The sequence below is a fragment of the Aulonocara stuartgranti genome (assembly GCF_965226115.1).
Source record: "Aulonocara stuartgranti genome assembly, chromosome: 7".
Lineage (NCBI taxonomy): Eukaryota > Metazoa > Chordata > Actinopteri > Cichliformes > Cichlidae > Aulonocara > Aulonocara stuartgranti.
In genome coordinates, this window is record NC_138945.1 from 65,493,090 (window position 1) to 65,517,024 (window position 23,935).

General features: G+C 39.8%; 2 protein-coding genes across 2 annotated transcripts; both read left to right on the forward strand.

The window, feature by feature from the left end:
- Positions 1–858: 858 nt before the first annotated feature.
- On the forward strand, positions 859–7,096 carry selenoo1 (selenoprotein O1). The gene is made up of 9 exons (XM_082539968.1): positions 859–1,547; positions 1,792–1,995; positions 2,083–2,260; positions 2,490–2,620; positions 2,772–3,049; positions 3,223–3,391; positions 5,090–5,275; positions 5,506–5,662; positions 5,864–7,096. The coding sequence occupies exons 1-9, from the start codon at positions 994–996 to the stop codon at positions 6,074–6,076; spliced, it is 2,070 nt and encodes a 689-aa protein (XP_082396094.1). The 5' UTR covers positions 859–993; the 3' UTR covers positions 6,077–7,096.
- Positions 7,097–7,770: 674 nt separating this feature from the next.
- Positions 7,771–14,544, forward strand: mapk12a (mitogen-activated protein kinase 12a). Its single transcript, XM_082540006.1, has 12 exons — positions 7,771–8,104; positions 10,100–10,229; positions 10,335–10,393; positions 10,509–10,620; positions 10,702–10,731; positions 10,868–10,915; positions 11,101–11,215; positions 13,359–13,430; positions 13,550–13,629; positions 13,835–13,913; positions 14,004–14,177; positions 14,292–14,544. The coding sequence occupies exons 1-12, from the start codon at positions 7,986–7,988 to the stop codon at positions 14,369–14,371; spliced, it is 1,098 nt and encodes a 365-aa protein (XP_082396132.1). The 5' UTR covers positions 7,771–7,985; the 3' UTR covers positions 14,372–14,544.
- The last annotated feature ends 9,391 nt before the right edge of the window (positions 14,545–23,935 follow it).

The window sequence follows — 23,935 nt, forward strand, 5'->3', positions numbered from 1 at the left end:
TACAGAAAGTTGTCTCTAAAAACCATCACAAGGAAACATCCTAATATTCAGTGTGCCAACTGTACTTCTGGAATATATGCATTATTATTTCCCAGTCTGAGATAAACTCATGGACCGAAATGCTGAAAATTACAAAACATGTTTCTTTCTCTCAAATGAACCATCATGTTTTTAATGACTGTTGTTTTTTATCTTCTATGAAGGAAACTGAGCCGGTCAGATTTGGGAGATAAAGCCTTATTCTGTTATCACTGCTGCCTTTGAGTCTTACATTGCCCAACACTGAGCTGTATCTCTTGTAGAGCTTCTTACTGAGTTTGTAATCACTGGCTACATGACCTTCCCTTGAAATATGAGCTGTCCCATTAATAATAATCGAGTAGTCTAAACTGTACAGACATTAATTTCAAGGTAAAGTTAGACAAGTTAATTTCCTTTTATAATCCGAATAAAAGAATATGAAAGATTAACTTGAACTTGAAATCATAAGTGGACAACTTGCAAGCTTTCCATATTTTGGATAATTCATATAAAGTCCAACCTCTGCAGCATCTCCTCTGTGTGTGTCTCCCATTTCCTGTAGGAATCCTTGTATTGTAAGATTTTCTTCCTCAGCGTGTTGTACTGCCATTGATGTAAACACATAAACACACCAAGCAGTGAGATTTAGAAATGGAATTTATAAACATTTTAAGTAAAGGAAAAATATATTTGTCTCAAAACTGTTGTAGTCCTGTCGTTTTAATTTTATGCAAATGATTTTTTTTAAATTTAATTTATTTTGATAATTTATGAGAAAAAATATTTTAAACCTAAATAACTCTATTCGGTCAATGCAGTTCCGTATTTTCTGTTTGTTTCCGATCGGACGAATACTGTCGTTACACCGTATCTCACAAACATCCGCTGTAGCTTGCAGGATTATGAAAGCGTGACTAGTGAATACTTTTTAACTGCGCCAGCGGATAGACGCAGACAGATGGCCTGGTTTGCATGGCTTATTTAGGACCTAGGCTGGGACCGTCACGCGTCTTTCTTTCCGGTGTGTCCGCCTTAAGACTCGTCTCCACTGCCGGGATGGACGACATGGGTCTGGCCATGAGTCGTTCTTCGCTGGAGCGGCTCGAATTTGACAACGTCGCCCTCAAGAAACTTCCCCTGGATCCATCCGAGGAGCAGGGGGTGCGGCAGGTGAAGGGAGCGTGTTTCTCCCGGGTGACACCACAACCGCTGACCAAGCCTCGGTTCGTGGCCGTGTCCCACCAAGCTCAGGCACTGCTGGGGCTGGACGGAGAGGAGGTCGTGAACGATCCTCTCGGGCCAGAATATCTCAGCGGATCCAAAGTCATGCCAGGATCTGAACCCGCCGCTCACTGCTACTGCGGACATCAGTACGGACAATTCGCCGGACAGCTGGGCGATGGGGCGGCCTGTTACCTGGGAGAGGTGAAGGTTCCGTCTGGCCAAGATCCCGAACTTCTCCGAGAAAACCCGAGTGGCCGGTGGGAGATTCAGGTGAAAGGAGCTGGGCTGACCCCGTACTCCAGGTACAAGGGGTTGCTTTCATTGTCAGTTTGAGTGGGCTTTGCAAGATTATGTTTAATTTATTTATTAGGTTAAGAATAAATGTGGCTTAATCTATTTTTATAACTCCACCAGAGAGATTAAAACATGAAAAATACTTCTCTGTTTTAACAGAGCATATGTGATTGAAGAAAGGCAATATTTGGCAATCAGATGCACCTTTTTTGCTGAGCATTGGAAAAAAAAAAGTCCTTTTCTCTTCCACAGACAAGCTGATGGCCGTAAGGTCCTGCGTTCCAGTATAAGAGAGTTCCTGTGCAGCGAGGCGATGTTCTTCCTGGGAGTGCCCACCACCAGAGCAGGCTCTGTAGTCACTTCCGACAGCAGGGTCATACGTGATGTGTACTACAACGGGCACGCTCGCCACGAAAGATGTTCTGTGGTCCTCCGCATTGCTCCTACCTTCATCAGGTGGGTGCACATTACCTGACCTACTTACTCATATTGAGTTTCTATTTGTGTTTAAATGGGATTTGTTTGTGTTCACGGCCTGAGCAGGTTTGGATCTTTTGAGATCTTCAAGCCCGCCAATGAGTTCACAGGTCGCCAGGGTCCCAGCTATGGGCGCGATGAGATCCGAGGTCAAATGATGGATTATGTCATTGAGATGTTCTACCCTGAGATCCAACAGAACTACCCAGATCGGGTGGAGAGGAACGTAGCTTTCTTTCGAGAGGTCAGAGCATGAGTTACACTCTCACCTGTCAGCGTGTAGAGACAGTGAAATGTTGCAGCAAATCAAAAATTGTTATGTATTCAAGATTTTCTTAGCACTGTAGGCCTGGAATAACTTTGATAACATTTTTTATCTGATCCATAGAAAGAAGTTATGATGTAATATGCTCAGGGCTGTTCTCAGATTTTAGAGACCTGATGGGATTGCTGTCATCTCTTCCTGTATGTAGGTGGTGCTTCGTACAGCTCGACTTGTGGCTCAGTGGCAGTGCGTGGGATTCTGCCACGGTGTCCTGAACACGGACAATATGAGCATCCTGGGACTCACGCTGGACTATGGTCCATACGGCTTCATGGACAGGTCAGTGTTTAACTGTATGCATTTTAAAATATTCCTGTCACACATGTTACCATCATACTCATTAGGTTAGAGTCACGGAGTCGGAGTGAAGCCATAATTATAATACATTAATTATAACACATTAGGTTTGAGCGCTTCTTATTTCTCTCAGATTTGATCCAGATTTTATTTGTAATGCCTCGGACAACTCTGGACGATACTCCTACCAAGCCCAGCCAGCTATCTGTAGGTGGAACCTCGTAAAGCTAGCAGAGGCTCTTGCTCCAGAGTTGCCACCAGACCGGGCTGAGGCTGTACTGGAGGAGTACCTGGATCTTTATAACCGTTTCTACTTGGAGAACATGAGGAAGAAGCTGGGTTTGCTGAAGAAGGAGGACCCTGAGGACGAGATCCTGATCACCAAACTGCTTCAGACAATGCACAACACAGGTGGGACTATTTTGTGTACTGCTTAGAAAGAGAGTTTGATGTGACGAAACATTTAATCTAGTGACAGACTGAGAGTCTAAGAATGCGTGCATACGGCACTGCATATGAAACAGGAAAAATATTTAATGATGGATGTAACATTGTAATAACATTTTTCTGCCTCCCTTCTGCAGGTGCTGACTTCACCAACACCTTCCGTAGCTTGAGTCTGATTTCTTGTCCCACTGAGGAAAATAGCGAGGGAGAAGAGGACTCTGTCAAGAAAGCCACAGACCTCTTGATTGAGCAGTGCGCCTCCCTAGAGGAGCTCAAGGCTGCCAACAAGCCCACGATGGATCCACGGTGAGCTAGCTAATAGTTATACCGCTACGCACACACAAGCCCAGCGTGTTACGCATCATGGCCAAATTCACTTATATTTTTACTTAAAACTATTAGAATAGAAATAATGACTGTGCCTGTGGTGATAATGTCAAATGTTTTGCTTTTTATTCAGTGTAGTTCATACTGCAGCCTCTGGGTGTCACTAGTGAGGCTTCATATACATCATGTCTTTTACATGCTGCTTCTTAAAGCAGCATCTGTTGATATTTTTGGTGACTTGAAGGCAGCAGAAAATGATGCAAACATTGATATTATTGTTTCCATTTATTCACCCATCGGTCAATCCATTCATTCATTTTTTAAAATTGGTTATCCATTTAAGGGTCAAAGGAGTCTAGAACCTATGGATACAAACAGTCACTGGACTCTTTATCTCAGTACCTTACTATGACGAGAGGCAGCGTGCACCTGAGCAGGTTGGCAGTCTATCTCAGGGCTAACACAGAGTGACAGTCAACTATTTATCCTCGTATTCTTACGTACAGCCAGTTTGGAGTCACTAGTTCACCTAACTGCACCTCTTTGTACCGTGGAAGGAAGCCGGAGTAGCCGGTGTGCAGTCACAGAATCTTTTTCCTGTGAGGTGATAATACTAACCACTGAACATAAAGTAAAATTATCACTCATTTTAGGTCACATGCCTATCCATCCAGCATTTTTAACTCTAAAATCTGTCCAGTATCAAGAGGAGAGCAGTAAGAATCGCAGTACTAAATAAGCAGGCAGGGATACTGTAACACTTTAACATAGTTTTTGGAAGCACTTCAGACCTTGTTTTGGTTTGCACCCATTGGGACTGTTTTTTCTTTTCTTTTGTTTTTTTGTTTGGGATCTCGGGAACTGAGACTTTTGGAAGTGATACCCATATTTGCTGTCTGTTGGATGTTATCAGAAACCATATGCCCTCCTTCCCGGATCCTTTACACCCATATCACATGTCCATTTTCCTAAAACTAGACAAATGCTTCAACAAATTCAACATGGACAATAAATTACTGCCATCACTGACCTTGTTTGCCTTTGTTAGCAGCTGTTGTGCCATAATTTTATTATCCTTCTACTGCCTACCCAGCATAGCTTTCAAGATGGTCCTAAATGCTTATTTGAAGTGTTGTTGTTGGTTTTTTTTATTTGTTTTTGTTTTTTATGGGAACCTGTAATCTGATATTTTTCTGTTAAAATAGGATTCGAAAGTATTAAATTTGATTAAAATTTCTGAAACCCAATCCTTATCAAATTAATTTAGAAGGGTAATGGTACCTGTGATGCATTTTCCCTGAATGGTAACGAGTGTCTGCAGACTGGAGAGAACATTCGATGGAAAGAATCTGGAGCTCAAATACAGACAGAAATAGCTGAGCTCATTATTTAGCAAGTGAAACAATTATAAAGAAAATATTTAATTCTGCATTTTATGATGCCCCAAATTATGTGGAAGGTTGATCCCTGACTAAACTAGATATAAAGATGGACTTTGGAGTGAGTTTTGTGTAACCCAGTCTTTCTATGGATACAAACAGTCACTGGACTCTTTATCTCAGTACCTTACTTTCTCTCTAAACTCTTAGATTGCCTGCACTATGTCTGTGTTTTCTTTTCCAACATATTTATTTATTGGCCTATAAGAATTATAACAGTGATGTTTTGTATCCACAGTGAACTGGCAGTGCTGCTTTCTATGGCTCAGAGCAACCCAGCACTGTTCCAGATGATCTCAGACAGAGCAACAATCGCGAGGCAGTTAGAGCGACTCAGCAAACTAAAGGATCTGATGGAGACCACCCAGGAGGAGCTGAAAACCAAACAGGCAGAGGATTGGACATCCTGGATCACTCAGTATAGGTGAGACGGGGGCAAAAAAAATGAGTGAGTAAGTTTTATTAGCAAGGGACGAGAAAGAAAAGCATGGAAAATGAGAGCAGAGGAGGAACTGCATAGACCGGATTAGCTTTTGGGTTTTTTTTTTTTTAAATGTGCAAACAGACAGAAAAAAGAGGAAATGTGTGTCGAGGTGATTATTGTTCCTTTGCTGCACTTCTCTGAGGGAATGTTTTGTGTTATCACTGCCACAGGAAACGTCTGGCTCGTGAGCTGGAAGGCCAGAGTGATGTGCAGGCTGTGCAGGAGGAGAGAGTGAGGGTGATGGACAGCACCAACCCTCGCGTGATACTCAGAAACTACATTGCCCAGAATGCCATAGAGGCTGCTGAGAATGGGGACTTCTCTGAGGTCAGGTTCTAGTCGATTCTAATTTTTACTAGATAGAAACATAACTACCTTTGTCTCCTGTAGATTTTGGTAGAGAAATACAGACAACTTCCCCAGAAGCATTCACTGGAAATCAGACTGTGCTTCATTTACCCTTAATTCCCTTTTACGTTTTTCATTTTCAGTGTGGTGACCCAGTCTCACTTCTGCTCTTTGCTGCAGGTCCAGCGTGTCCTCAAGGTTCTGGAGAAGCCTTTCTCTTCACAGCCAGGTCTGGAGCTCCCTGCGTGGGTTGGTGGAGGTGGGACCAGTGCAGAAGGAGAAAGGGATGAAGGAGAGGAGCAACAGCAAGAAGCAGCTACCGCTATGCCCAGAAATCCTGTGCCTTATGACAGCAAGCCCCCAGCTTGGGCCAATGAAATCTGTGTCACATGATCTTCGTAGTAACTTCCTTGACCGTGATCTCTCCTGCCTAAAATAACAAGAGCGTTTCAAAGTGTTTAAAGATAATTTTTTTCACATTTTTATAACTCTTCAGCTGCTGGACAACTTTGTTATTTTAGCAGGCAGTTTCAGGAAGGTCGGCATGAGGCACAGCACCTCACAGGCAAGCTGGATGGCACAAAACAGACAGCGTGTTGAGTTTGTTTCCACAAAAAATACAAATTCTATATAAAATTTAAAAAGATATACGTTTTAAAGCTGTAATATCATTTTTTGTATCCTTGTTTAACATTTGAGTCATCCTTAAATAAGTGGATGAGATTTTATATAAAATTTATATATGATATTGTGCAGTTTAAGCAGTATATTTACAGAAACTCGGGTCAATTTTTTTTCCTGTCTGTTTTGTGTTTAATAAGCTATTAATGATGAGTCAGGCAACAAGTCTTACAGTGGCCTGTCTGGCTCTGACAAACTGTGAGGTGACACCTCGACATATACCAAAAATATGTGTGTGAGAGAGTGAATGTGTTATGATGATATTATATCTGTGGCTAAAACTGTGTTACTACACATGATTAGGATGCCGCAGCCAACAAACACGCACAATATAAAGCAGATAAGCACGCACAGTATGTTTTCCTATATTAGAAAGCATTTTCTTTTGCAGCTGTCAAGACATTCATAGAGCCACGGATGTAATTTACTTTTTTTTTTTTTTTTGTCTAGTAACCAAGTTTAGTGAAGGACAAACGAGAACAGGATGTTGCGATTTACTTTCTTCAGGTTGTGGCTGCACAGAAAGAGGAAGTTATTTGTAGAATGTGCCACAAAAAGACTTTTTTTGTGCGAAGAGTAGAAGACAGCCACAGCCATTCATAGATTTGTATTAACTGTACTACATACGCAACAGCACTACTCATCACATGTTGCGCCTTTTTGGTGAATATGCTTTATGTGAAATGTCCGTTGGAGCTCTTCTAACAGAATCAATAAACTGAGTGATCAAGAGTCATTGTGTCTTTGTTTTTTTATTTTACTTCGTGGCATACCTGCAGTTCAGTTACAGAAGGAAACTCCACGTCCATGTCTGCGTAACATTTTAATGTTGTCACTGTTTCTTAATCTCTCAAATAATAAATTTCCTCCTGTGTAAATGTCACACAGAACACGTGACCATGTAACATTTCCAGTTTGGTTTTGTGATAGGCTTGTTTCCTTGTTCTGTTACCTGGGTGACACATTCAAGGATTTCTAAAAGCACAGCTGGTGCCTCCTGGCTTGAGTAACGTTCCTGTTCCAACACGCCTGAAACATTTGCTCTTTGTAGGCTCCTCCTAAATAGCACAATTGAATGTAGACTACGGTGTCGCAAACACGCAAGTTACAAAGACAACCGGATTGCGAAAGCCAAGGCACGTTTCACGCCAATTTCTTACTCGTTAAACCAACGAGTGACTCCATCTGTCCTGTCAGTTAAAGCATTGTCTACCCCTATTTGAACAGAAATACCTCATCATGAAGATGTTTACTCTGAACATTTTTTTATTTAGTTTTCAGTCAAGGTTGTAGTTTCTTCTTTAATTTGTCACTCGTTTGTGTATTTATAAAATGAAATCATATCCTTAGGTTGCTAAACAGGTTTTACGCACTTAAAGCGCTATGTGCTCGTTTCTCTCACGTTGCCTTCTCTTCTTCACCTTTAATTGTAGGCCAACTACAGCAGGACTCGGGAGTGGCTTTTAGCGACCTCAGGGTGCGCCCTGAGTACAGCTGCGCAATGATCGCGGGTGAGCGCATAGGTGGGATCTGGGACAATGAGATCGTAACGCCGGAAGAGCCTAAACAAGTTTAAAAAGGGGCTTGTGCTGTACTGCCTATCGAGTTTATAATAGATAAGATGAATACGCGAATCAGACCGGGCTATCACCGCCTGGAAATTAACAAAACATCATGGGAAGTACCGGAGCGGTACCGGGATCTGAAGCAGGTGGGGACCGGAGCGTACGGGACGGTATGGTAAGTGAAACCTTAAGAAATTGGAAGAAACTATTAGCCGACAGCACTGCTGCTTGATGTGGAGCGGTGAAACAAAGAGAGCGACGGAACAGATGGTGCCCTACAGACGGCTGCACTGTGCCACAGTCAAACAAAAGAAAAAGTATCTACGGTCCGCTGAACACATGCTGCTTCACTTCCTGATATGATGGAGACACTTGCAGCAACACTACTTGCGTTCTACACAATCACCCTGACAGCAACAGAGCTTAATTATGAGCAGCACATTTGCGTGTGAAATGGCAAAGCTGAGCCAAGTTTAATAAAAGCACGATAGTAAAAAGCGGCTTTTCAGGCACCTTTGTGCGTCTCGCAGCATGCGGACCCTTTGTTATCAATGATTAACGTCTTGGGCGGACACTGACCGACTGAATACAACTTAATAACACATGAACAACTCCGTTCCAGCCAGAGATCACTGCCGAGCCACGTCAGAGCAAGTAGGTGTTTGCCTGTAAACACAGATTTGGACTAAAAAACACAATTCCTCAACCGAAGATAAGGAAACAACTTTCAGTTACACAGCCTAACCAGGAATGTTCCTTGCCTAGATTTCCTCATACAGGAAATAATAAAGGGCTATTTTTAAAATTTGTCTCACGCCATCGCATATGTATAGTGCTGTGCAGATATCTTGATATCTTTGCTTCCAAGAAACCAGACTTTCTTTAATATTTTTAAATGCTCTCTGGCATCAGTTATCCAGGCTTTCCGAAAGTCTTTCAAAATTAATTGGCTTCTTTTTCACTAATTGCAAGTCTATTCCTTGAATCTGACCATTTTCAGAGGAATGTTGACCTATGAATCATTCAAGCATAAAAGGAGGCACCAATGTTGAGTGATTAACCACTGTTGTGTAACAAACAACTTAACAAAGAACTGGTTTTAGACACTATCTTTAGGTGCTTCGATACTAGTGGCCCATCAAAAAAAAAAACAACAACAAATAATTTGTTTCTATTTCTGTTTCTATTTAGCTGAATCTAAATAAAATCCCAAATATAACAAGAATGAAATAATATTTTTGCACCAACAAGGAAATTCCCAAAAAGCTATTAGGTAGAAACTTGGCCCATGTTGGTTTGGTGAACAGTGTGTGCTTTAACTGGAAAAGAATAAGTGGCCAGCTTAAAAAACTGTCTATAACACATGAGCAGTATCTGAAAGTCATGCCCTTAAGAAACTTGAAAAAATCCAGCAAACCCCTGACACAAGACTCGAGAGATGCATCTGGCACTTCAGTTAGTCCATTTACTACTTGCTGAAGCCTCATCAGAAATGGTCTCAGTGAAAGGATGGCTGTCAGGAAGTCATGAGGAATGAAAACAGGGAGAAAGGCCAGGGTATGTCAAACTACACTGAAAATCAGTGGTAACAGGTCCTGCGGAGCGATGAATAAGAATGTTTAAAGTTTTGGTTTAAATCCTCGATATATAAGAAGGAGGTTAAAAGACAAATACAACAGTGAGTGTCTACAGCCAACTGTAAAACACAGTGGATACTAGGTCATGGTTTGAGGTTCTATTCATGTCAAAACTGATGGAATTATGAATGCAAAAATGATTTTGATCCACCATGGAAAAGCACCTGGAAAGCATCGGATTGACAGTGGCTTCATTTTTCAGCATGTCAGTGATTCCAAAAACACTGCTAATGTAGTAAAAGTATACCCAACAAAGAAGAGCTTTGAATGTCCTTGAAGAAGCAGAACTATTCCCGAAGCTTAAAGAAATGAAAAGAAAGCTTGCCTAAGAAACTTTAGGCTGTGTTGAAGAATAAAAACTGTCATACAAAATATTGACTTTTATGTTTGTTAGAATTTCACAAATTCACATATTTTCATTTATGTTTGTACATTTCAATAAATCATCTGTTTCTAATTTTCCTAGCAAAATATTTAAAAAATGCGAGTTGTCTCGAAACGTTTGCACAATATTGTGTTCATATCTCCTTCAGCTCTGCAGGAGACTCAAGAACAGGAGCAAAGGTGGCAATCAAGAAGCTCTACAGACCGTTCCAGTCTGACATCTTTGCAAAACGGGCCTACAGGGAGCTGAGGCTCCTCAAACACATGAAACATGAAAATGTGAGCATAAAAAAGTCCAAACTTGTTAAAATGAGCAAACTAATGTCTTTATAGACACATGCCTCATATGAAACGTTGATTTGATGTCATTTCCTCCTGATGCAGGTGATTGGCCTGTTAGATGTGTTTACAGCTGACCTCTCTCTGGACAGATTTCGTGATTTGTAAGTACCTTTTCTGCCACTCTGACAGAAGCATGGAGATATTAAAACTGTGTTCTCTGCAAATCCTCAAGGACATTTGTAAAGTTTTAAATATGATTTTTTGTTATTTTCCAAGTTATCTGGTGATGCCCTTCATGGGAACAGATCTGGGGAAGCTGATGAAGATGCAGAAGCTCTCAGAAGAAAAAATTCAATATTTGGTTTACCAGATGCTTAAAGGGCTCAAGGTAAGGAGCTCTGCTTTGATCAGCTGCCAATCCATTATTACTATGTTAAAATATTCAGCTCGTTGCATTCCTTTATTACAGTATATCCATTCTGCTGGTATCATTCACAGGGTAGGCTCTCTTTAATATGTATTTTTCACCAAACATATATGTGAAATATGTGAAAAGTATTAAGATAAATGGTTGTTGGTGTTTCTCTTCCTACTATGGTGCGGCGTTGCTTGTCTTTTCATGTCAACATTTGCAGGACCTCAAACCAGGAAATCTCGCTATCAACCAAGACTGCGAGCTCAAGGTACACACGAACACACCCTGATAAAAAACAATCATGTCTCAGTTTTTGTTTTATTTGCGTGCACTGTCAAAACGGAGTTCTGTAATAACACTGATAACTGCACGAGACAGAATTTCATTGACGTTTGTATGTTTTTATATTAAGTCCCTGCTAAGACTTTAATTTTACTTTAATGTTTGTTGCAGATCTTGGACTTTGGCTTAGCCAGGCAGGCAGACAGTGAGATGACGGGGTACGTAGTAACTCGCTGGTACAGAGCCCCAGAGGTGATCCTGAACTGGATGCACTACACTCAGACGGGTAATGTAGAGCTCATTCAGGGGTGAAAAAAAAAGCACTCTTACTGTGATCTTTCTATCTGTGTGTCAAGTTCAGCGCTCCCCATTAGCACCAAATCATTAACAGCACAAAGTGGTTGTTCTACTCACTGTGTGCTTAACTCCATTTCCTAGATGTTCCTTTGAACAGTGCCCGATGCCTGTAGGTGGAGAATATTAGCTTTAGGGAAAACATGGCAAAGTGTTTGTCTAGCTTTAATTTTAAATTAACCTTAAAGTGTGGGATTTTTGCTGCTGGGTCATTCCATTAAAAATCAACGAATCCCCTCTTTTCAGAGTACGTGGGGTGTGTTGAAATGTGGGGCTTTTTATGTTCTCTTATTTTTCCAGTACTTTTTGAGCTCTTTTAACTCCCTGACAGAAGATAGTCCCATTAAATGTTCAAAGGAAAAAGTGCAACAATTCAATTGGCAGGACATAGAGAACACCGAGTCTTTGTACCCTAAATGTTTGATCTGTTTTCTGCTAATTCGTTAGATGAAACTTCACAAAGCCAATTTTGGGTAATTTTCAGGGACCAAATGGGATAGGAGGGTGGTCAAATCAAGTTAAGGTCTCCTTTATGCCTCCATTCTGATGCCAGGCTCATCTTCTGTCTCAAAATATTTTTTTAATGTAATCTTTTTTTCATACTTACCAATTTTTTATTTTATATACTTTTTAGGGAAATTAAACTGACCAAATAAGCACTATTCATGTATGCAATATTCTAAAATGTGTGTTTTGCAACTGTGCAACTATCTGCGATTGGTCATAAGCAACATGCCCAGTGTCCATACATCACAATCTTGTGAAAAAAGGACTTTTCTGTCTGATCATCATGAGAGTGTAAAGCTTAGTCCAGATGGGAATATAATATAAAGAGTCAACATCTCAGCAAGCTTTGTGATCTGTTACTTTCACAAATGACACGTGTCACAAGACCTGCTGTCGAAAAGGTTTATGTGACAGACTTAGAGCAATGATTAAAAACTTGCAGCCAGACCCGGTTTATAACTAACGTTTACAACAGCAATCACATCCTGACCCTACGGCAACGCTTTCAGTGTTTGACCCAATGATGTTCATAGCAAAAAAAAAAGGGCAAGTTTTAGGATCCAGTAAGACAGTCCTGCAGAAATGAGAGCTATTCTCCAGTTCATGAGGCCCAGCTGAAAATGTTCAAGTTGTCGAGACAGTCGCCAAGAATGGCAATATAACTGTGACAACATGAGCAGTATTAGCAGTTAACACTGGTCCCTTTGTGACTGCTGTCTATGACAGCAGGTGGCTATAGTGATATATTTGAGAAATAGATGTTGGGGTTCTCAAACAAACACAGAAGGATCCAAAAAGAGTACAAGTACTTTCATATTACGACATAAGCCATGAATGTTTACAGAAAGTAGACCTATTTAAGTTTTCTGTGGTTAATTATCAGAAAATAGACTAAACATCCAAGTTAGCATCTACACATTACAATTTGCAAAAATGTGATATATCCTGTGATAATTGATTCTCAGCTGGTTATAGAATAAATCTTAGTGAACAAAAGAAAGATTTTGGCTTTAATTTGTAGGTTTTTTTTTTTAGTTTGGAATGTTTTTGCTGTTTTGTCACAGAGTTTAAATGTGTCCAGTCCTGAAGAATTTATTTTTATTTACTACTTAAGTTATTAGGGAATAAAAATGCTGGAAAATAAGGCACTTAAACAGTGTCTGATATTAATCTATGTCTTTGAGGGGCCTGTAACTTGGACGATTTTCCCCTCATCCTAAATGCCACAGCAGATGTCTGTCCCACTGTTGCTAAGTGCTATCTCTCAGGGGATCGTCTGATTGTGGTGGTTTTCCCTCTAATGTTGTAGCATCTTTATCTTAAAATTTAAAGTGTCTTGAGGTGACTGTTGTTGTGAATTCACACAATAAATAAAATTAAATTAAATTGAGAAGAATGAATTAAAATATGCTAAAGTTATTGTACAAACAGAAGATGTCAGTACTGTTAAGCCCGGTGTTGTCTTAGTTATTATCCACTAGGTGGGGCTGTTGTAACACTTTGTTTTAGAATGGATTACTAAATGTTTGGTGTTTTCTCAACTCTGCTTTTTATTTCTTCTTTCTCAGTGGACATTTGGTCAGTGGGCTGCATCATGGCAGAGATGCTGCAAGGAAAACCTCTTTTTAAAGGCAGTGACCGTATCCTTTCACCTTGTTGACTCACAAGTTATAAAACAAACATGTTGCTTTTGTCTAACCTAATATCTTTTTTATTGTACCTTTTTATTCTTATTTGAGCCTTAACACCTCTTCTTCAGACCTAGATCAGCTGACTGAGATCATGAAGCTCATAGGAACACCATCACAGGAATTTATATCAAAACTAGACTCTGAGGATGTGAGTTCCAAAAATGTGTAACTTTGTGGTCCTAAAGATTGTTGTGGTGCTTAGTTGTGCTTGAAACAATGACATTTTAGGAACTGGAGGCAGATTTGAGTGCTTTGTTGGACTTTAGTGGTACAGTATTAAGTTAATAAACACATACCTAATATGGATTTATCATATTTTATGCCTATTCGTTGTCCTCTCTGTCTCTTCTTAGGCAAAATCCTACCTCAAAAGCCTTGGAAAAGTGGAAAAGAAAGACTTTCAGAAGGTGTTTTCCACAAGTAATCCACAAGGTATTACATACTCAGGCCTTTAATTTGATGTGTTTTCATTTTGGTAAACAAACTCCAAATGGATTTTCTGTTGTCATCATTCTCACTCAGCCGTGTCAGTGCTGGAGCGAATGTTATTGCTAGATCCAGAAAAACGGGTAACTGCTGCAGAAGCTCTCACGCTGCCTTACTTCACTGAGTTTAGAGACCCAGACGAGGAGACGGAAGCACAGCCATATGATCACTCACTAGACAATGCAGAGCTGACTTTGGACCAGTGGAAACGTAAGAATGAAGGGGCGTATTGAGGTTGCAATTTCAGATGGACAGAGGCAAAAGGAGGTGGAAAGTGTGAGCTACGTGCTTTTGTTTAATATCCTGCTGTGCTGCTTTCTTTAGGTCACACCTTCACAGAGATCTTGTCTTTCAAGCCTGTTGTGCTGGAAGCCAAGGACCCCTCCAAGGAAACCTCACTGTAACATGCACAGAGCTGACACTGCAACCTGGAACCAGAACAAACAAACACGTTTTTTTTTAATGACAATCTCAACTATGAAAACTCAACTTAATGAATGTAAACTGGGATTTTTCACGACAGTTAAATAGACACTTTATTTGTTCTAAAATAATAAATGTTTCATTAAAATACAAAGTCTCAGCTGCAAATCAAGTGGCTTTATAGTAACACGTTAAAGGACTGTGTGAGTACATATTACCCAAAGTTTATAGGTTCAGAAGTCTTTGGACAGATATGCATGAATATTAAACATCTGTGGAGAAGTTAATGAAGCCATTAACCTATAAACATCAGTCGACACTTGTGTCATCCCCGGTGGTGCTCTCCTCGGCTACAGCCCTGCCCTATAAGCTGTTAATTGTCATGGGTCCTCCTGCCTTTAGTCTAATATTCAGTAAGAGGAATAGAGCTCAGCTGGATTATCAAATCAAGGACAGCTTAGAGAAAAACTTTGAACACTGACAAGGAAACATGTCCACATGCTTCCTTGAGAGTATTGCCATGAAGTGGAGCTTTGAAGTGCAAATGATTTTCCTGTCATCTCAAAGATTTATTCACCTGTGATTCACCCTTGACTTTGGCAAATCAACCACCTTTAGTATCTCTTTTATCATTTTATTCCTTGTACTGACAGAAAACTTTACCTTAATCTAAAAGGTCACATGTGACCATTTGCTTGTCCATCTATTTTGTGTGTCTCTCCAACCAGAGCTTTGGCTGTGGAAGGATTCACGTCTATCTCCCAAAAATCACGTTCACTACTGATGCAAAGCCATTCACAAACGCATCGTGGCTTAAAGCAGATACTTGGCATTTTAATGTTGCATTTGTTCATTTATTTTTGATTTGTGCTTGAATCACAGAACCTGAAGGAAAACAGTAAAAACAACACAGAACTGTTCCAATTTCAGTTTCAGGGGTACAGATATTTTTTTCTATTAGTTCTACTGAGTCCATGACTATCTATCACCTGGTACAATTTAAGTATTCCCACCTTTAATGAAGAAGTTTAGTATTTTAGAAATAGAAATACTGAAATTCAATAAGAAGTTTTGAAAAAAAAACAACCCATTGTTAATAGGATGCTGTTGAGTTAATTGTATTGTATTTAAAAGTACGATTATTAACAAACACTTGTAATTTATGTTAATATGCTATCTTGCAACTTTCGCATTATATGCAACTTGTCTTGAAGTGTGTGCGTGTGGGTGTGTATGTGCACTGTGGTTCATGTGAAATCCCTCAGCAGGGTATGCACAAACATTCACGTTTTAATTTCAAAACCAAAGGTTTCTGATTGTTTAGACTTTGTAAAGGTTGCAAAACACACCTTTATGTTTCCAGCGAAACTTGTGCAGTTTTTGTCTTTTTTTGCGGTGGTTTTCCGAGCAGATGTTCTGTTTAAACGGTTCATCATATACAGAACCTTAAGTTACGTTTAACCTTAGTATCTTCACTTTTAGGCCAAACAATGAAAACAACTTATAATGAACAAAATGGAAGAAATAATCAATATAAGGCTGGACTCCACTTCTGTTGTTACGAGTTCGGTATATACTTGTAAAAGCAACATATCCATGTCCTTAACAAACATACAATTTAACACTAGGGGGCAGCATGTAAACAAGCAACAACATGGCTGTGCTAAAAACTGTGACGTGGGTTGACCCACCGTGTAGGTCTAGACTGAAATAGCTTTACAAAAGAGTAAGTTCTTTTCTTTTTTTCCCATTAGCTCTACCAACAGGTCAAACCTTTGATTTTTGGACAAATACTTGAAAACTGCTGGCATTTCCATCAGCCTACATACACCATGTTTAATGGCAATAAGTAAATGTTATTATGCTCAACACTGATAAACAAAATAGTCCATCTGGCAAACATCAGCATGTTAACATCGTCACAGTGAGCATGAGAGCAAACTGTTTTTAGCCTTTTGTTCTCGGAGGACAGACTTGTTATTTTATTTTTAATGATAAGTTGTCATGGTAGTATTACAGTGATTTATTGTACTTTAGTTAACACTAACAACTTTGTACTGACTATGATTGATGAGCTCAAGAAACAAATGTTTTAACATTCTTGCAGATTTCATCTTTGCCTTTAGATTCTGCTCATTCCTCAACCTTCTGCTGGATAGTGTTGAATTTAACAGGCTAGTGAACTCCAGATCCTTGACTCCAAAGGGTGACTCTCCAGAGGACAAGCTTCCTTCCTGGGCCTGAGCTTCTCCAAACCAAACCCTGGATGTTGTGTTCTCACACATGAGGTTGGGGTGATGCTGAATAGTTCACAGAGAAGTCACAGAGTTCTGTTCCCACTGCAGACAGGAAAGCAGAGGGGAGAGTATTCTCCAACACAGCAGCACATGCATAGATTACCTCTCTTGTTTGTTAATCCTGTAGCTTATTTTCAGCGTGCTGGATTCCAGCACCATATTTCCAAAGACGCATGTGTATAGAGTTCATACGTGTACACCAGTACAGATGGATACAACTGGCATGCACAGTTGGATGCACATCTCACACACTCATTCGCATCAGAGTGCCAGTGCCTCAAGAGGGAGCACGTGTGGAATGACAGCAATGCCCAAACACTGATCTGACCCAGGTCACTCTCCTTTCTTGAAGGGGAATGTCATAAATTATAACTCTGTTTACTTCATGCGTCTGGGGGAGGTACATCACCATGAATCTCAGCATGGTGAGAGGATTAACATTGTCTTTGCTGGGGTGCTTTGTAGTTCATGCATCCCTAGAGTTCATTTTAGTTTGTCTGCGTGAAAATTTTTCCTTTGAGCGTAGGAATTCTACAGTTTGCATCATTTGTCTCGGAGCAGAAACTCAGACAGCTAAAGATTTAATAAATAAGAGCCAGTACTGTCATCACGAGAATGAAATCAGTTCTTTATAGCCATCCAAGTTCATCAGGTTTTATTGAAATGAACCACAGTGACAGAATACCATCAGTGACAGTGTTTATTCTCCAGATAATCTGAGTTGTCATGTCCTTGCTGGAGATAAAATAAACAGATTCAAGGGCTCAGCAGCGATAAATTGATTGGCGTTTTACCAGGAGCTGAAGTGAAAGTCTGCCAGCTTGCTGAATGTCCTTGTCATTGAGAGCACTGAAATTTTATTTTTAAATAGCAGGGTATTTGTGTACATGATGTTCGCCATGCAGCTATTTTCTTGGTTCCATGTGTCATTTTGGATCTGTGTGGCTGTGGCTATTCACTGGCATAAAGAGAGAAGCAATAAAACATTTTCTTATGCATGTATTTTCTTATAAATGGCTGAGCGCATCAAGAACAATGTGAAAATTCAAATATTCTGTATGACAGTATGAATATATTTAGTGCATATCCCTGCAACTACTGGCAAGAAACAGGTGGATTTTTTTTAGTAAGCTTGCTCATATTGAAGTGGATGCAATAATTTTTTCCCAATTTGAAAGGGAGAGGAAGTTATCTGTAATCATTTCCGAAACTTTGCAAGTTAATATGTTTTCTGTTTGTTTGCTTTAGCAAATTAATACTTGTGTTTAGAACTTTCTAGTTTCAGTGTTATTTCGTTTGTGTTTATATCCCAGTGTTTCTGTGTGTGTCCACATCCCAGTGTGTATAAGTGGAGGTCAAGCTCACTGAACCCTGATAATGGTGAGCCCCACAATTGGCCGACATGAGAGTTTTTTTGTCTAACTATGTCACCCACATCCTCTCAGACCTTCTCCAGTCTTTCTCTTTTCATTAATGTTGTCCCAATCATTGTAAGATGTATACAGAAGCAAACAAGTCCATGGGATCCTTCAGGAGGAGAGCAGGACCTGCTGCACACAGTATAAAGGAAATTCCAGAGGCTCACATGGAACCACTGTTAATACTTTGGGGAGATACTCCAACTCAAAGAACCCACCAGGATGTGGGTGGGTTGAAAAAGGACATAGGGAAGAGGAAAGGATTGGAACAAAGGGAAGAGTAAAGAGATGTGAAATTAGAAAAGAAAGATAGGCCACTCTGGATGAAAGTCAAGGAAGAGGAGATGAAGAAAAAGACTGCAAGAGATACAGAGGGCCTGAGGGAAAGGGCACTTTAGTTTACATTAGCTCATTCATTAGCCATCCACAGCTTGTTTGAAGACTTCTGTGGAATATACACAATGTTAAGAGCGTCTGCAACAGATTGCATTCTCTCTCCGAGGATAACTCAGTTTCCATATGTGATGTGTTGACGTATGGGCTGTGGTGTGTCACGTTTAAGACTGATGGGAGTCAGCCACTGAGTAGGAGGAATCATTGTAGTTTTAAATAGAGGACAATGTGTTGACCACAGCTTGCTTTTGAGACTTGCAATATGTGTAACAAGTAAACATATCTCTATCTTATTGACAGGAGTTGTGATTTTATGTAATTAAAGGTACAAGTGTTTCTGCAGTGGGTGCTGTTAGGAAGCTTTTGCTTGTCTCCTGGATTCGATTTTCTATCAACAAGCTCTTTGTGAACACTGTCTATGCACTTAACTAAGCTGCCTCACTTTAACAACTCTCTCAATTATATACAATAAATAATATGATAGTTTCTAAAAGGTGAAAGTCAGGCACTGAAACAAACAGCTGTAAAAAATACAGGAAATGGAATGTAAATTGTAACTACTGTTCTTTGTGAATACAGTTAAATGATGTAAATGTGGGTGTTCAAATTAACAGAGGTAGCACAGCAGTAGTACAAGGATAGTACAATGATTTACTTTAGCAAGTGTAAAGACTGTAAAGGGGAATGTCGATGTTGAAAGTAAAATCATTCACTTAGAAGTGCCATAATTCAGTTATTTCTTCTTTAGACTTTGATTGTTGTGGATGTGTAATATGGTTCCCAGTTTGTGTATAAGCCTTAGCTGCTGCTCTTAAGATTCCCATATTCATTATGTCTGTAAACATTAAAATTCTAAAAATAACAGCATTCCTGTACCTGTGTGTGCACAGGAATTGTGACAAAGCTGTACAGCTGAGGACATGTGCTACACTTTACAGTAATCACAGCAACACAACAGCTGACAGTATTACGTTGTAATCATATTGTGAAAATAAAGTTATATTCAAAACTTTTTCTTATCTGCTACATTGTTTCATTTAGTGCTTGTCATTCACTTTCGTGCGATATGTTTCACTTTTATTAGAAATAACAGACTGAGTTTAAGCAAGCCTCTAAAATCCACTGTTCTTTTCACTATCAAACTCTTGCCATCCCCCCTGCAGGCTTGAAAGGCAGTTGTTAAAAGTTTGTAGTTTCCTCGCTGCAGCTTGAAGTCATTCTGTTCAAATGGATTCCTATGGTGACAAGTTTTCACGGTGGGAAAAAAAAGGAATCAAAAGGCCCACAGGAATTCCCAGAACGTGTGCCACTCTTTTGTCGATCCATATGCTCAGTTTGTGGAATCAATAAAGTTTATCATATCCTTAGGAAAACCAGAATCCTTGTTCACGTTTGTATGTGTGTGTATTTATATGCTTATGATGCCCTGAAGGTGAGGATGCTACAAGATTCAAAATAAGGGCTACGTCTATGTAAGTTTAACAGAAGTCAACTTTGGATAGTAAAACCAGATAGATTTTATGGCCAAGTGTGCACGAGGAGTCAGAAGTGACCTTAACAATCACTTCTTTAGGGGTCAAGACAACAATTTGGATAAAAGCTCAGATGTGAGAGGTCACAGTATATCACATGACCTGTGATTTTAAGGGAGCTGCTTCTGTGACAGGGTGAGTGTTTGATGGAACGTGAAATATCCAGAGGCAGAAAATAAAAACAGTCAGAGTTGGCTGCTTTAAAGTTCTTACTTCTTAAGCTTATATAAGTGGATTTCATAATATAAAACCCAGTATCACGGCATATTGTAAGTACTTGTTTTAATGCCAGATGGCTTCTATACTGTGTTTCCTCTGATATAAACAAGGCAAATTGTTTGTCTCTCGTATGAATGTGAAGGTTGAAAAATAAACGGGTGTTATTGACAGCAGTGGATAAAAATGTAACCACAGAAGTCAAATCCCTTAGACTTTGTTATATTAACCATCAAAATCTTCTCAATCTGCCCAGCTTGATGCGCTTAGAGCTGATGATTGCTTTCAGTTGTACGTCCTTACTGGAAGAGCTAAAACTTCACATTTTTTCCTTACTAAAGCCCGTCCATGCTGAATAAAGGAAACTCTCTCCAAAACACATGCACCGGTGGTATGGCAGAGAACAAAACAACCCTCCTTTTTTCCAAATGGGGGACTGATGGTAGTGGTGAGGAATGTCAGCATCTGTGTTGAGGATATTTTCTGTTTTATGGCTGTTTACTGGGAGATGCCAGCGAGTGCTGTGGTGAGAGCCCTGGGACTGGGCTACAGCCCCAGTCTCTCTGCCTCATGTCTGTCCACGTGGGCAGGAGATACCACACCAGACATAGTTTTTAAATCTAGTCACCGCAAGTTAGTAAAAAGACAGTATGACTTTGTTTTCTTTTTGTTACCCTTGGTTTCTTTCTGTTCCTACATTCATGTTTATGACTTGGCTCTCTGCTCTTATGACATAATGCGGAGTATCTGGTTGCTCTATAAATACCCACATGTTTTCCTACTGTATAACAAGTATTGAGGATATTAATACAAGACACAACACTGATCATGTAATTGCTTTGTAACCAAACTTTACTGACATGACCTCAAGGGAGTGGCAGTGGTTAAAAAAAGAGGCACAACTGATCAAAATAAGCTGCTCACATTATATTGGCAAAGTCTAAATTTTCCTCTCCAGGGTCAGACTGTCTGCTGACATGGGCTGCAGTTTTGGGGCTTGACGTGGCCGTGTTTTACAGTAAGGTGGAGTGGATCTCCTCTGTTTAAAAATGAATAACAACAATAGACAAACGAGAGAGGAAGTTGTGTGCGTGGCACATGTGCTGCGTTATAGATTGACAGGATGTTTAGCAGGAATCATGTGGGGTGACCCCAGTCCCTCATTGTTACTTCATAGAAGACCAGTGATAATGTGGCAAACATACAGCCATGTGAAAAACAAAGTTTTCACACAACTCTATGCAGTACTGTGGAAAAATAAGTACACCCTTAATGTTTCCATAGTAATAAAAAGAAGCTAAATAGCAGCCACATGCTGCTGATCAAGTGTACTTGAGAAGCTGATCAGCACTGTGACCACCTCAATAAGAGCAAAAGTTTTGACCATTTGTCAGTCTGGAGCATTCAGAGGAGTGAATGTCAGAGCAAACTCGTCCAAAGATCAGACCATGCAATGCTCAGAGAAAAGTCAAAATAACCAAGAGCTGTACAGGCCTCAGCTAGCATGTTAAATGTTAAAGTTCATGACAGCAAAATTTAAAAAACATTGAACAAGAATGGGTTCTGGAATGAAAAGACAAAGCCTTTTCTTTCTACAAAGAACATAGCAGCACGGCTTAGGTTTGCAAAGCTGCATTTGAAAAACCACAAGACTTCTGGAAGAATGTTCTTTGAACAGACACTGCCAAAGTGGAGATTGTTGGCCATAATGCACAGCACCATGTTTGGCAAAACAAATATAACATATCAGCACAAATACTTAATACCAAATATCAAGTCGTGGATGTATGATGATTTGGGTGTGTTTTACAACCACAGGACCTGGGCATCTTGCAGTCAGTGAGTCAACAACGAGGCCATCAATCCGACAGCTAAAGCATGGCCCAAATTATCCAACTGGACAGTGATCTCAAGCACGCCATCAAATTTACAACAGAATGACTGAAAAAGAGAAGAATCAAGATGTGACAATGGCACATTCAAAGTCCAGACCTCAGTACACCTGAAATGATGTGACTGAACCCTAAGAGTGCTGTTATGTAATGGACTGCTAATGCAAACGTCAACAAACTGAATCAGCAGCGTAAAGGGTCAGAATTCCTCCACAATGATTTGTGAGACTAACATGGTCATAGAGTTTTACAGAAAACAATTACTTCAAGTCATTGCTGTTGAAGGTGGTTCTACAAACTATTACATCACTTAGTGAACTTAGCTGTTCCCAAGATTTCATGCCATGTTAATACCTTCTTTTGTCTCTGACTGTCAGGTTGTATGTAGCCAAATATCTGCCTAACCAAATAATAACTAGTCCCTGAACATTCATAACATTTTCTATTTTGTGTCTACAAGCTGGTAATGATGTTGAAAAAACAAGTTATCTCCTGAGTATCAAACAAATGCCCCAACGTTGGTTTGTAAAGGTCTCAGGAGCTCAGTTAAATATAGAGGTATTGTCTCAATATTTGTAATTTCTTGTTGGATTTTAATCCATTTTAACAAAGAAGAAAATGACCATGTCCTTGTTGTGAATTTTGAGTCCTATATCTTGGTCATCTTAGCTTAATACAAAGTATAAGCTTGCTTATTTAAACCTGCAAGAAAATCCTGCCTTGTGTACAAAATCAGTAGTACCTTAGAGCATCTGATCCACTCAGCCCATCAGCAAATCAATGCATTTTGGCATTTAGACATGATGATCAGCTGAAGTTCAGACTGAGCATGAGAATGGAGAGGAAAGGTGATGTGATGGGTCATAGTTGTTGGTGCAAGACAGGCTGATCCGAGTACATCAGAAAATGATGTTCTACTTGGATTTTTCCAAATAACCATCTCTGGGGGTTACAGAGAATCGTCCCAAAAGAGAAAATATGTAGTGAGCTGCAGTTATCTGGGTTAAAATGCCTTGCTGATGTCAGAGGTCAAAGGAGAATGGCCAGGCTGCTTCCAGCTAGGAAGGAAACAGTAACTCAACAAAGGTATGCAGAAAGCATCTTTAATTGCACAACCTTGAAGCAGATGGGCTACAGCAGCATTCGACCACACCTTACCATCCGTGTCAGCTAAGAACAATGAAGTGAAATGTTTTCTGATCAAAAGAGAATTTGCTGTACACAACATGAAATCATGGACCTTCTCAATCTTTTTCTAAATCTTACTAAAAACCCATTTATGGCTAATGTTCTTCTCTTGTTTTATGTCTTTTATTTATTTCATTTGTATTGTATGTTTATTCTGTGCCTCATTATGCATCATATGCACCGTATTTATTTTGTCTTTTATTTATTCTTCTGTGCAACACTTTAGTCCATTATTGTTGTTTTAAAGTACTTTACAAATAAAGCTGGTATGGTATGGTGTCCATTCTACTTTGTATCAGTAGACAGGATCGGTTCAGCCTGGTGGTCATGTAATAGTGTAATGCTGTAATATTCTCTTGGCACAGTCTTGGCCCTTTAGTAACCTACCTGCGCATTGCTGCTGATCCTGCCCATCCCTTTATAACCACAGTGTACAAATCTTCTGATGGTTTCTTCCAACAGGATAGCATGCCACGTCACAAAGATGAGATCAAACTGGTTTCTGGAATATGACAGTGAGTTCACTGTGCTGAAATGGCATCCACAGTCACCAGATCTCAAACCAATAAAGCACCTTTGGGATGTGCTGGAACAAGAGCTTTGCGTCGT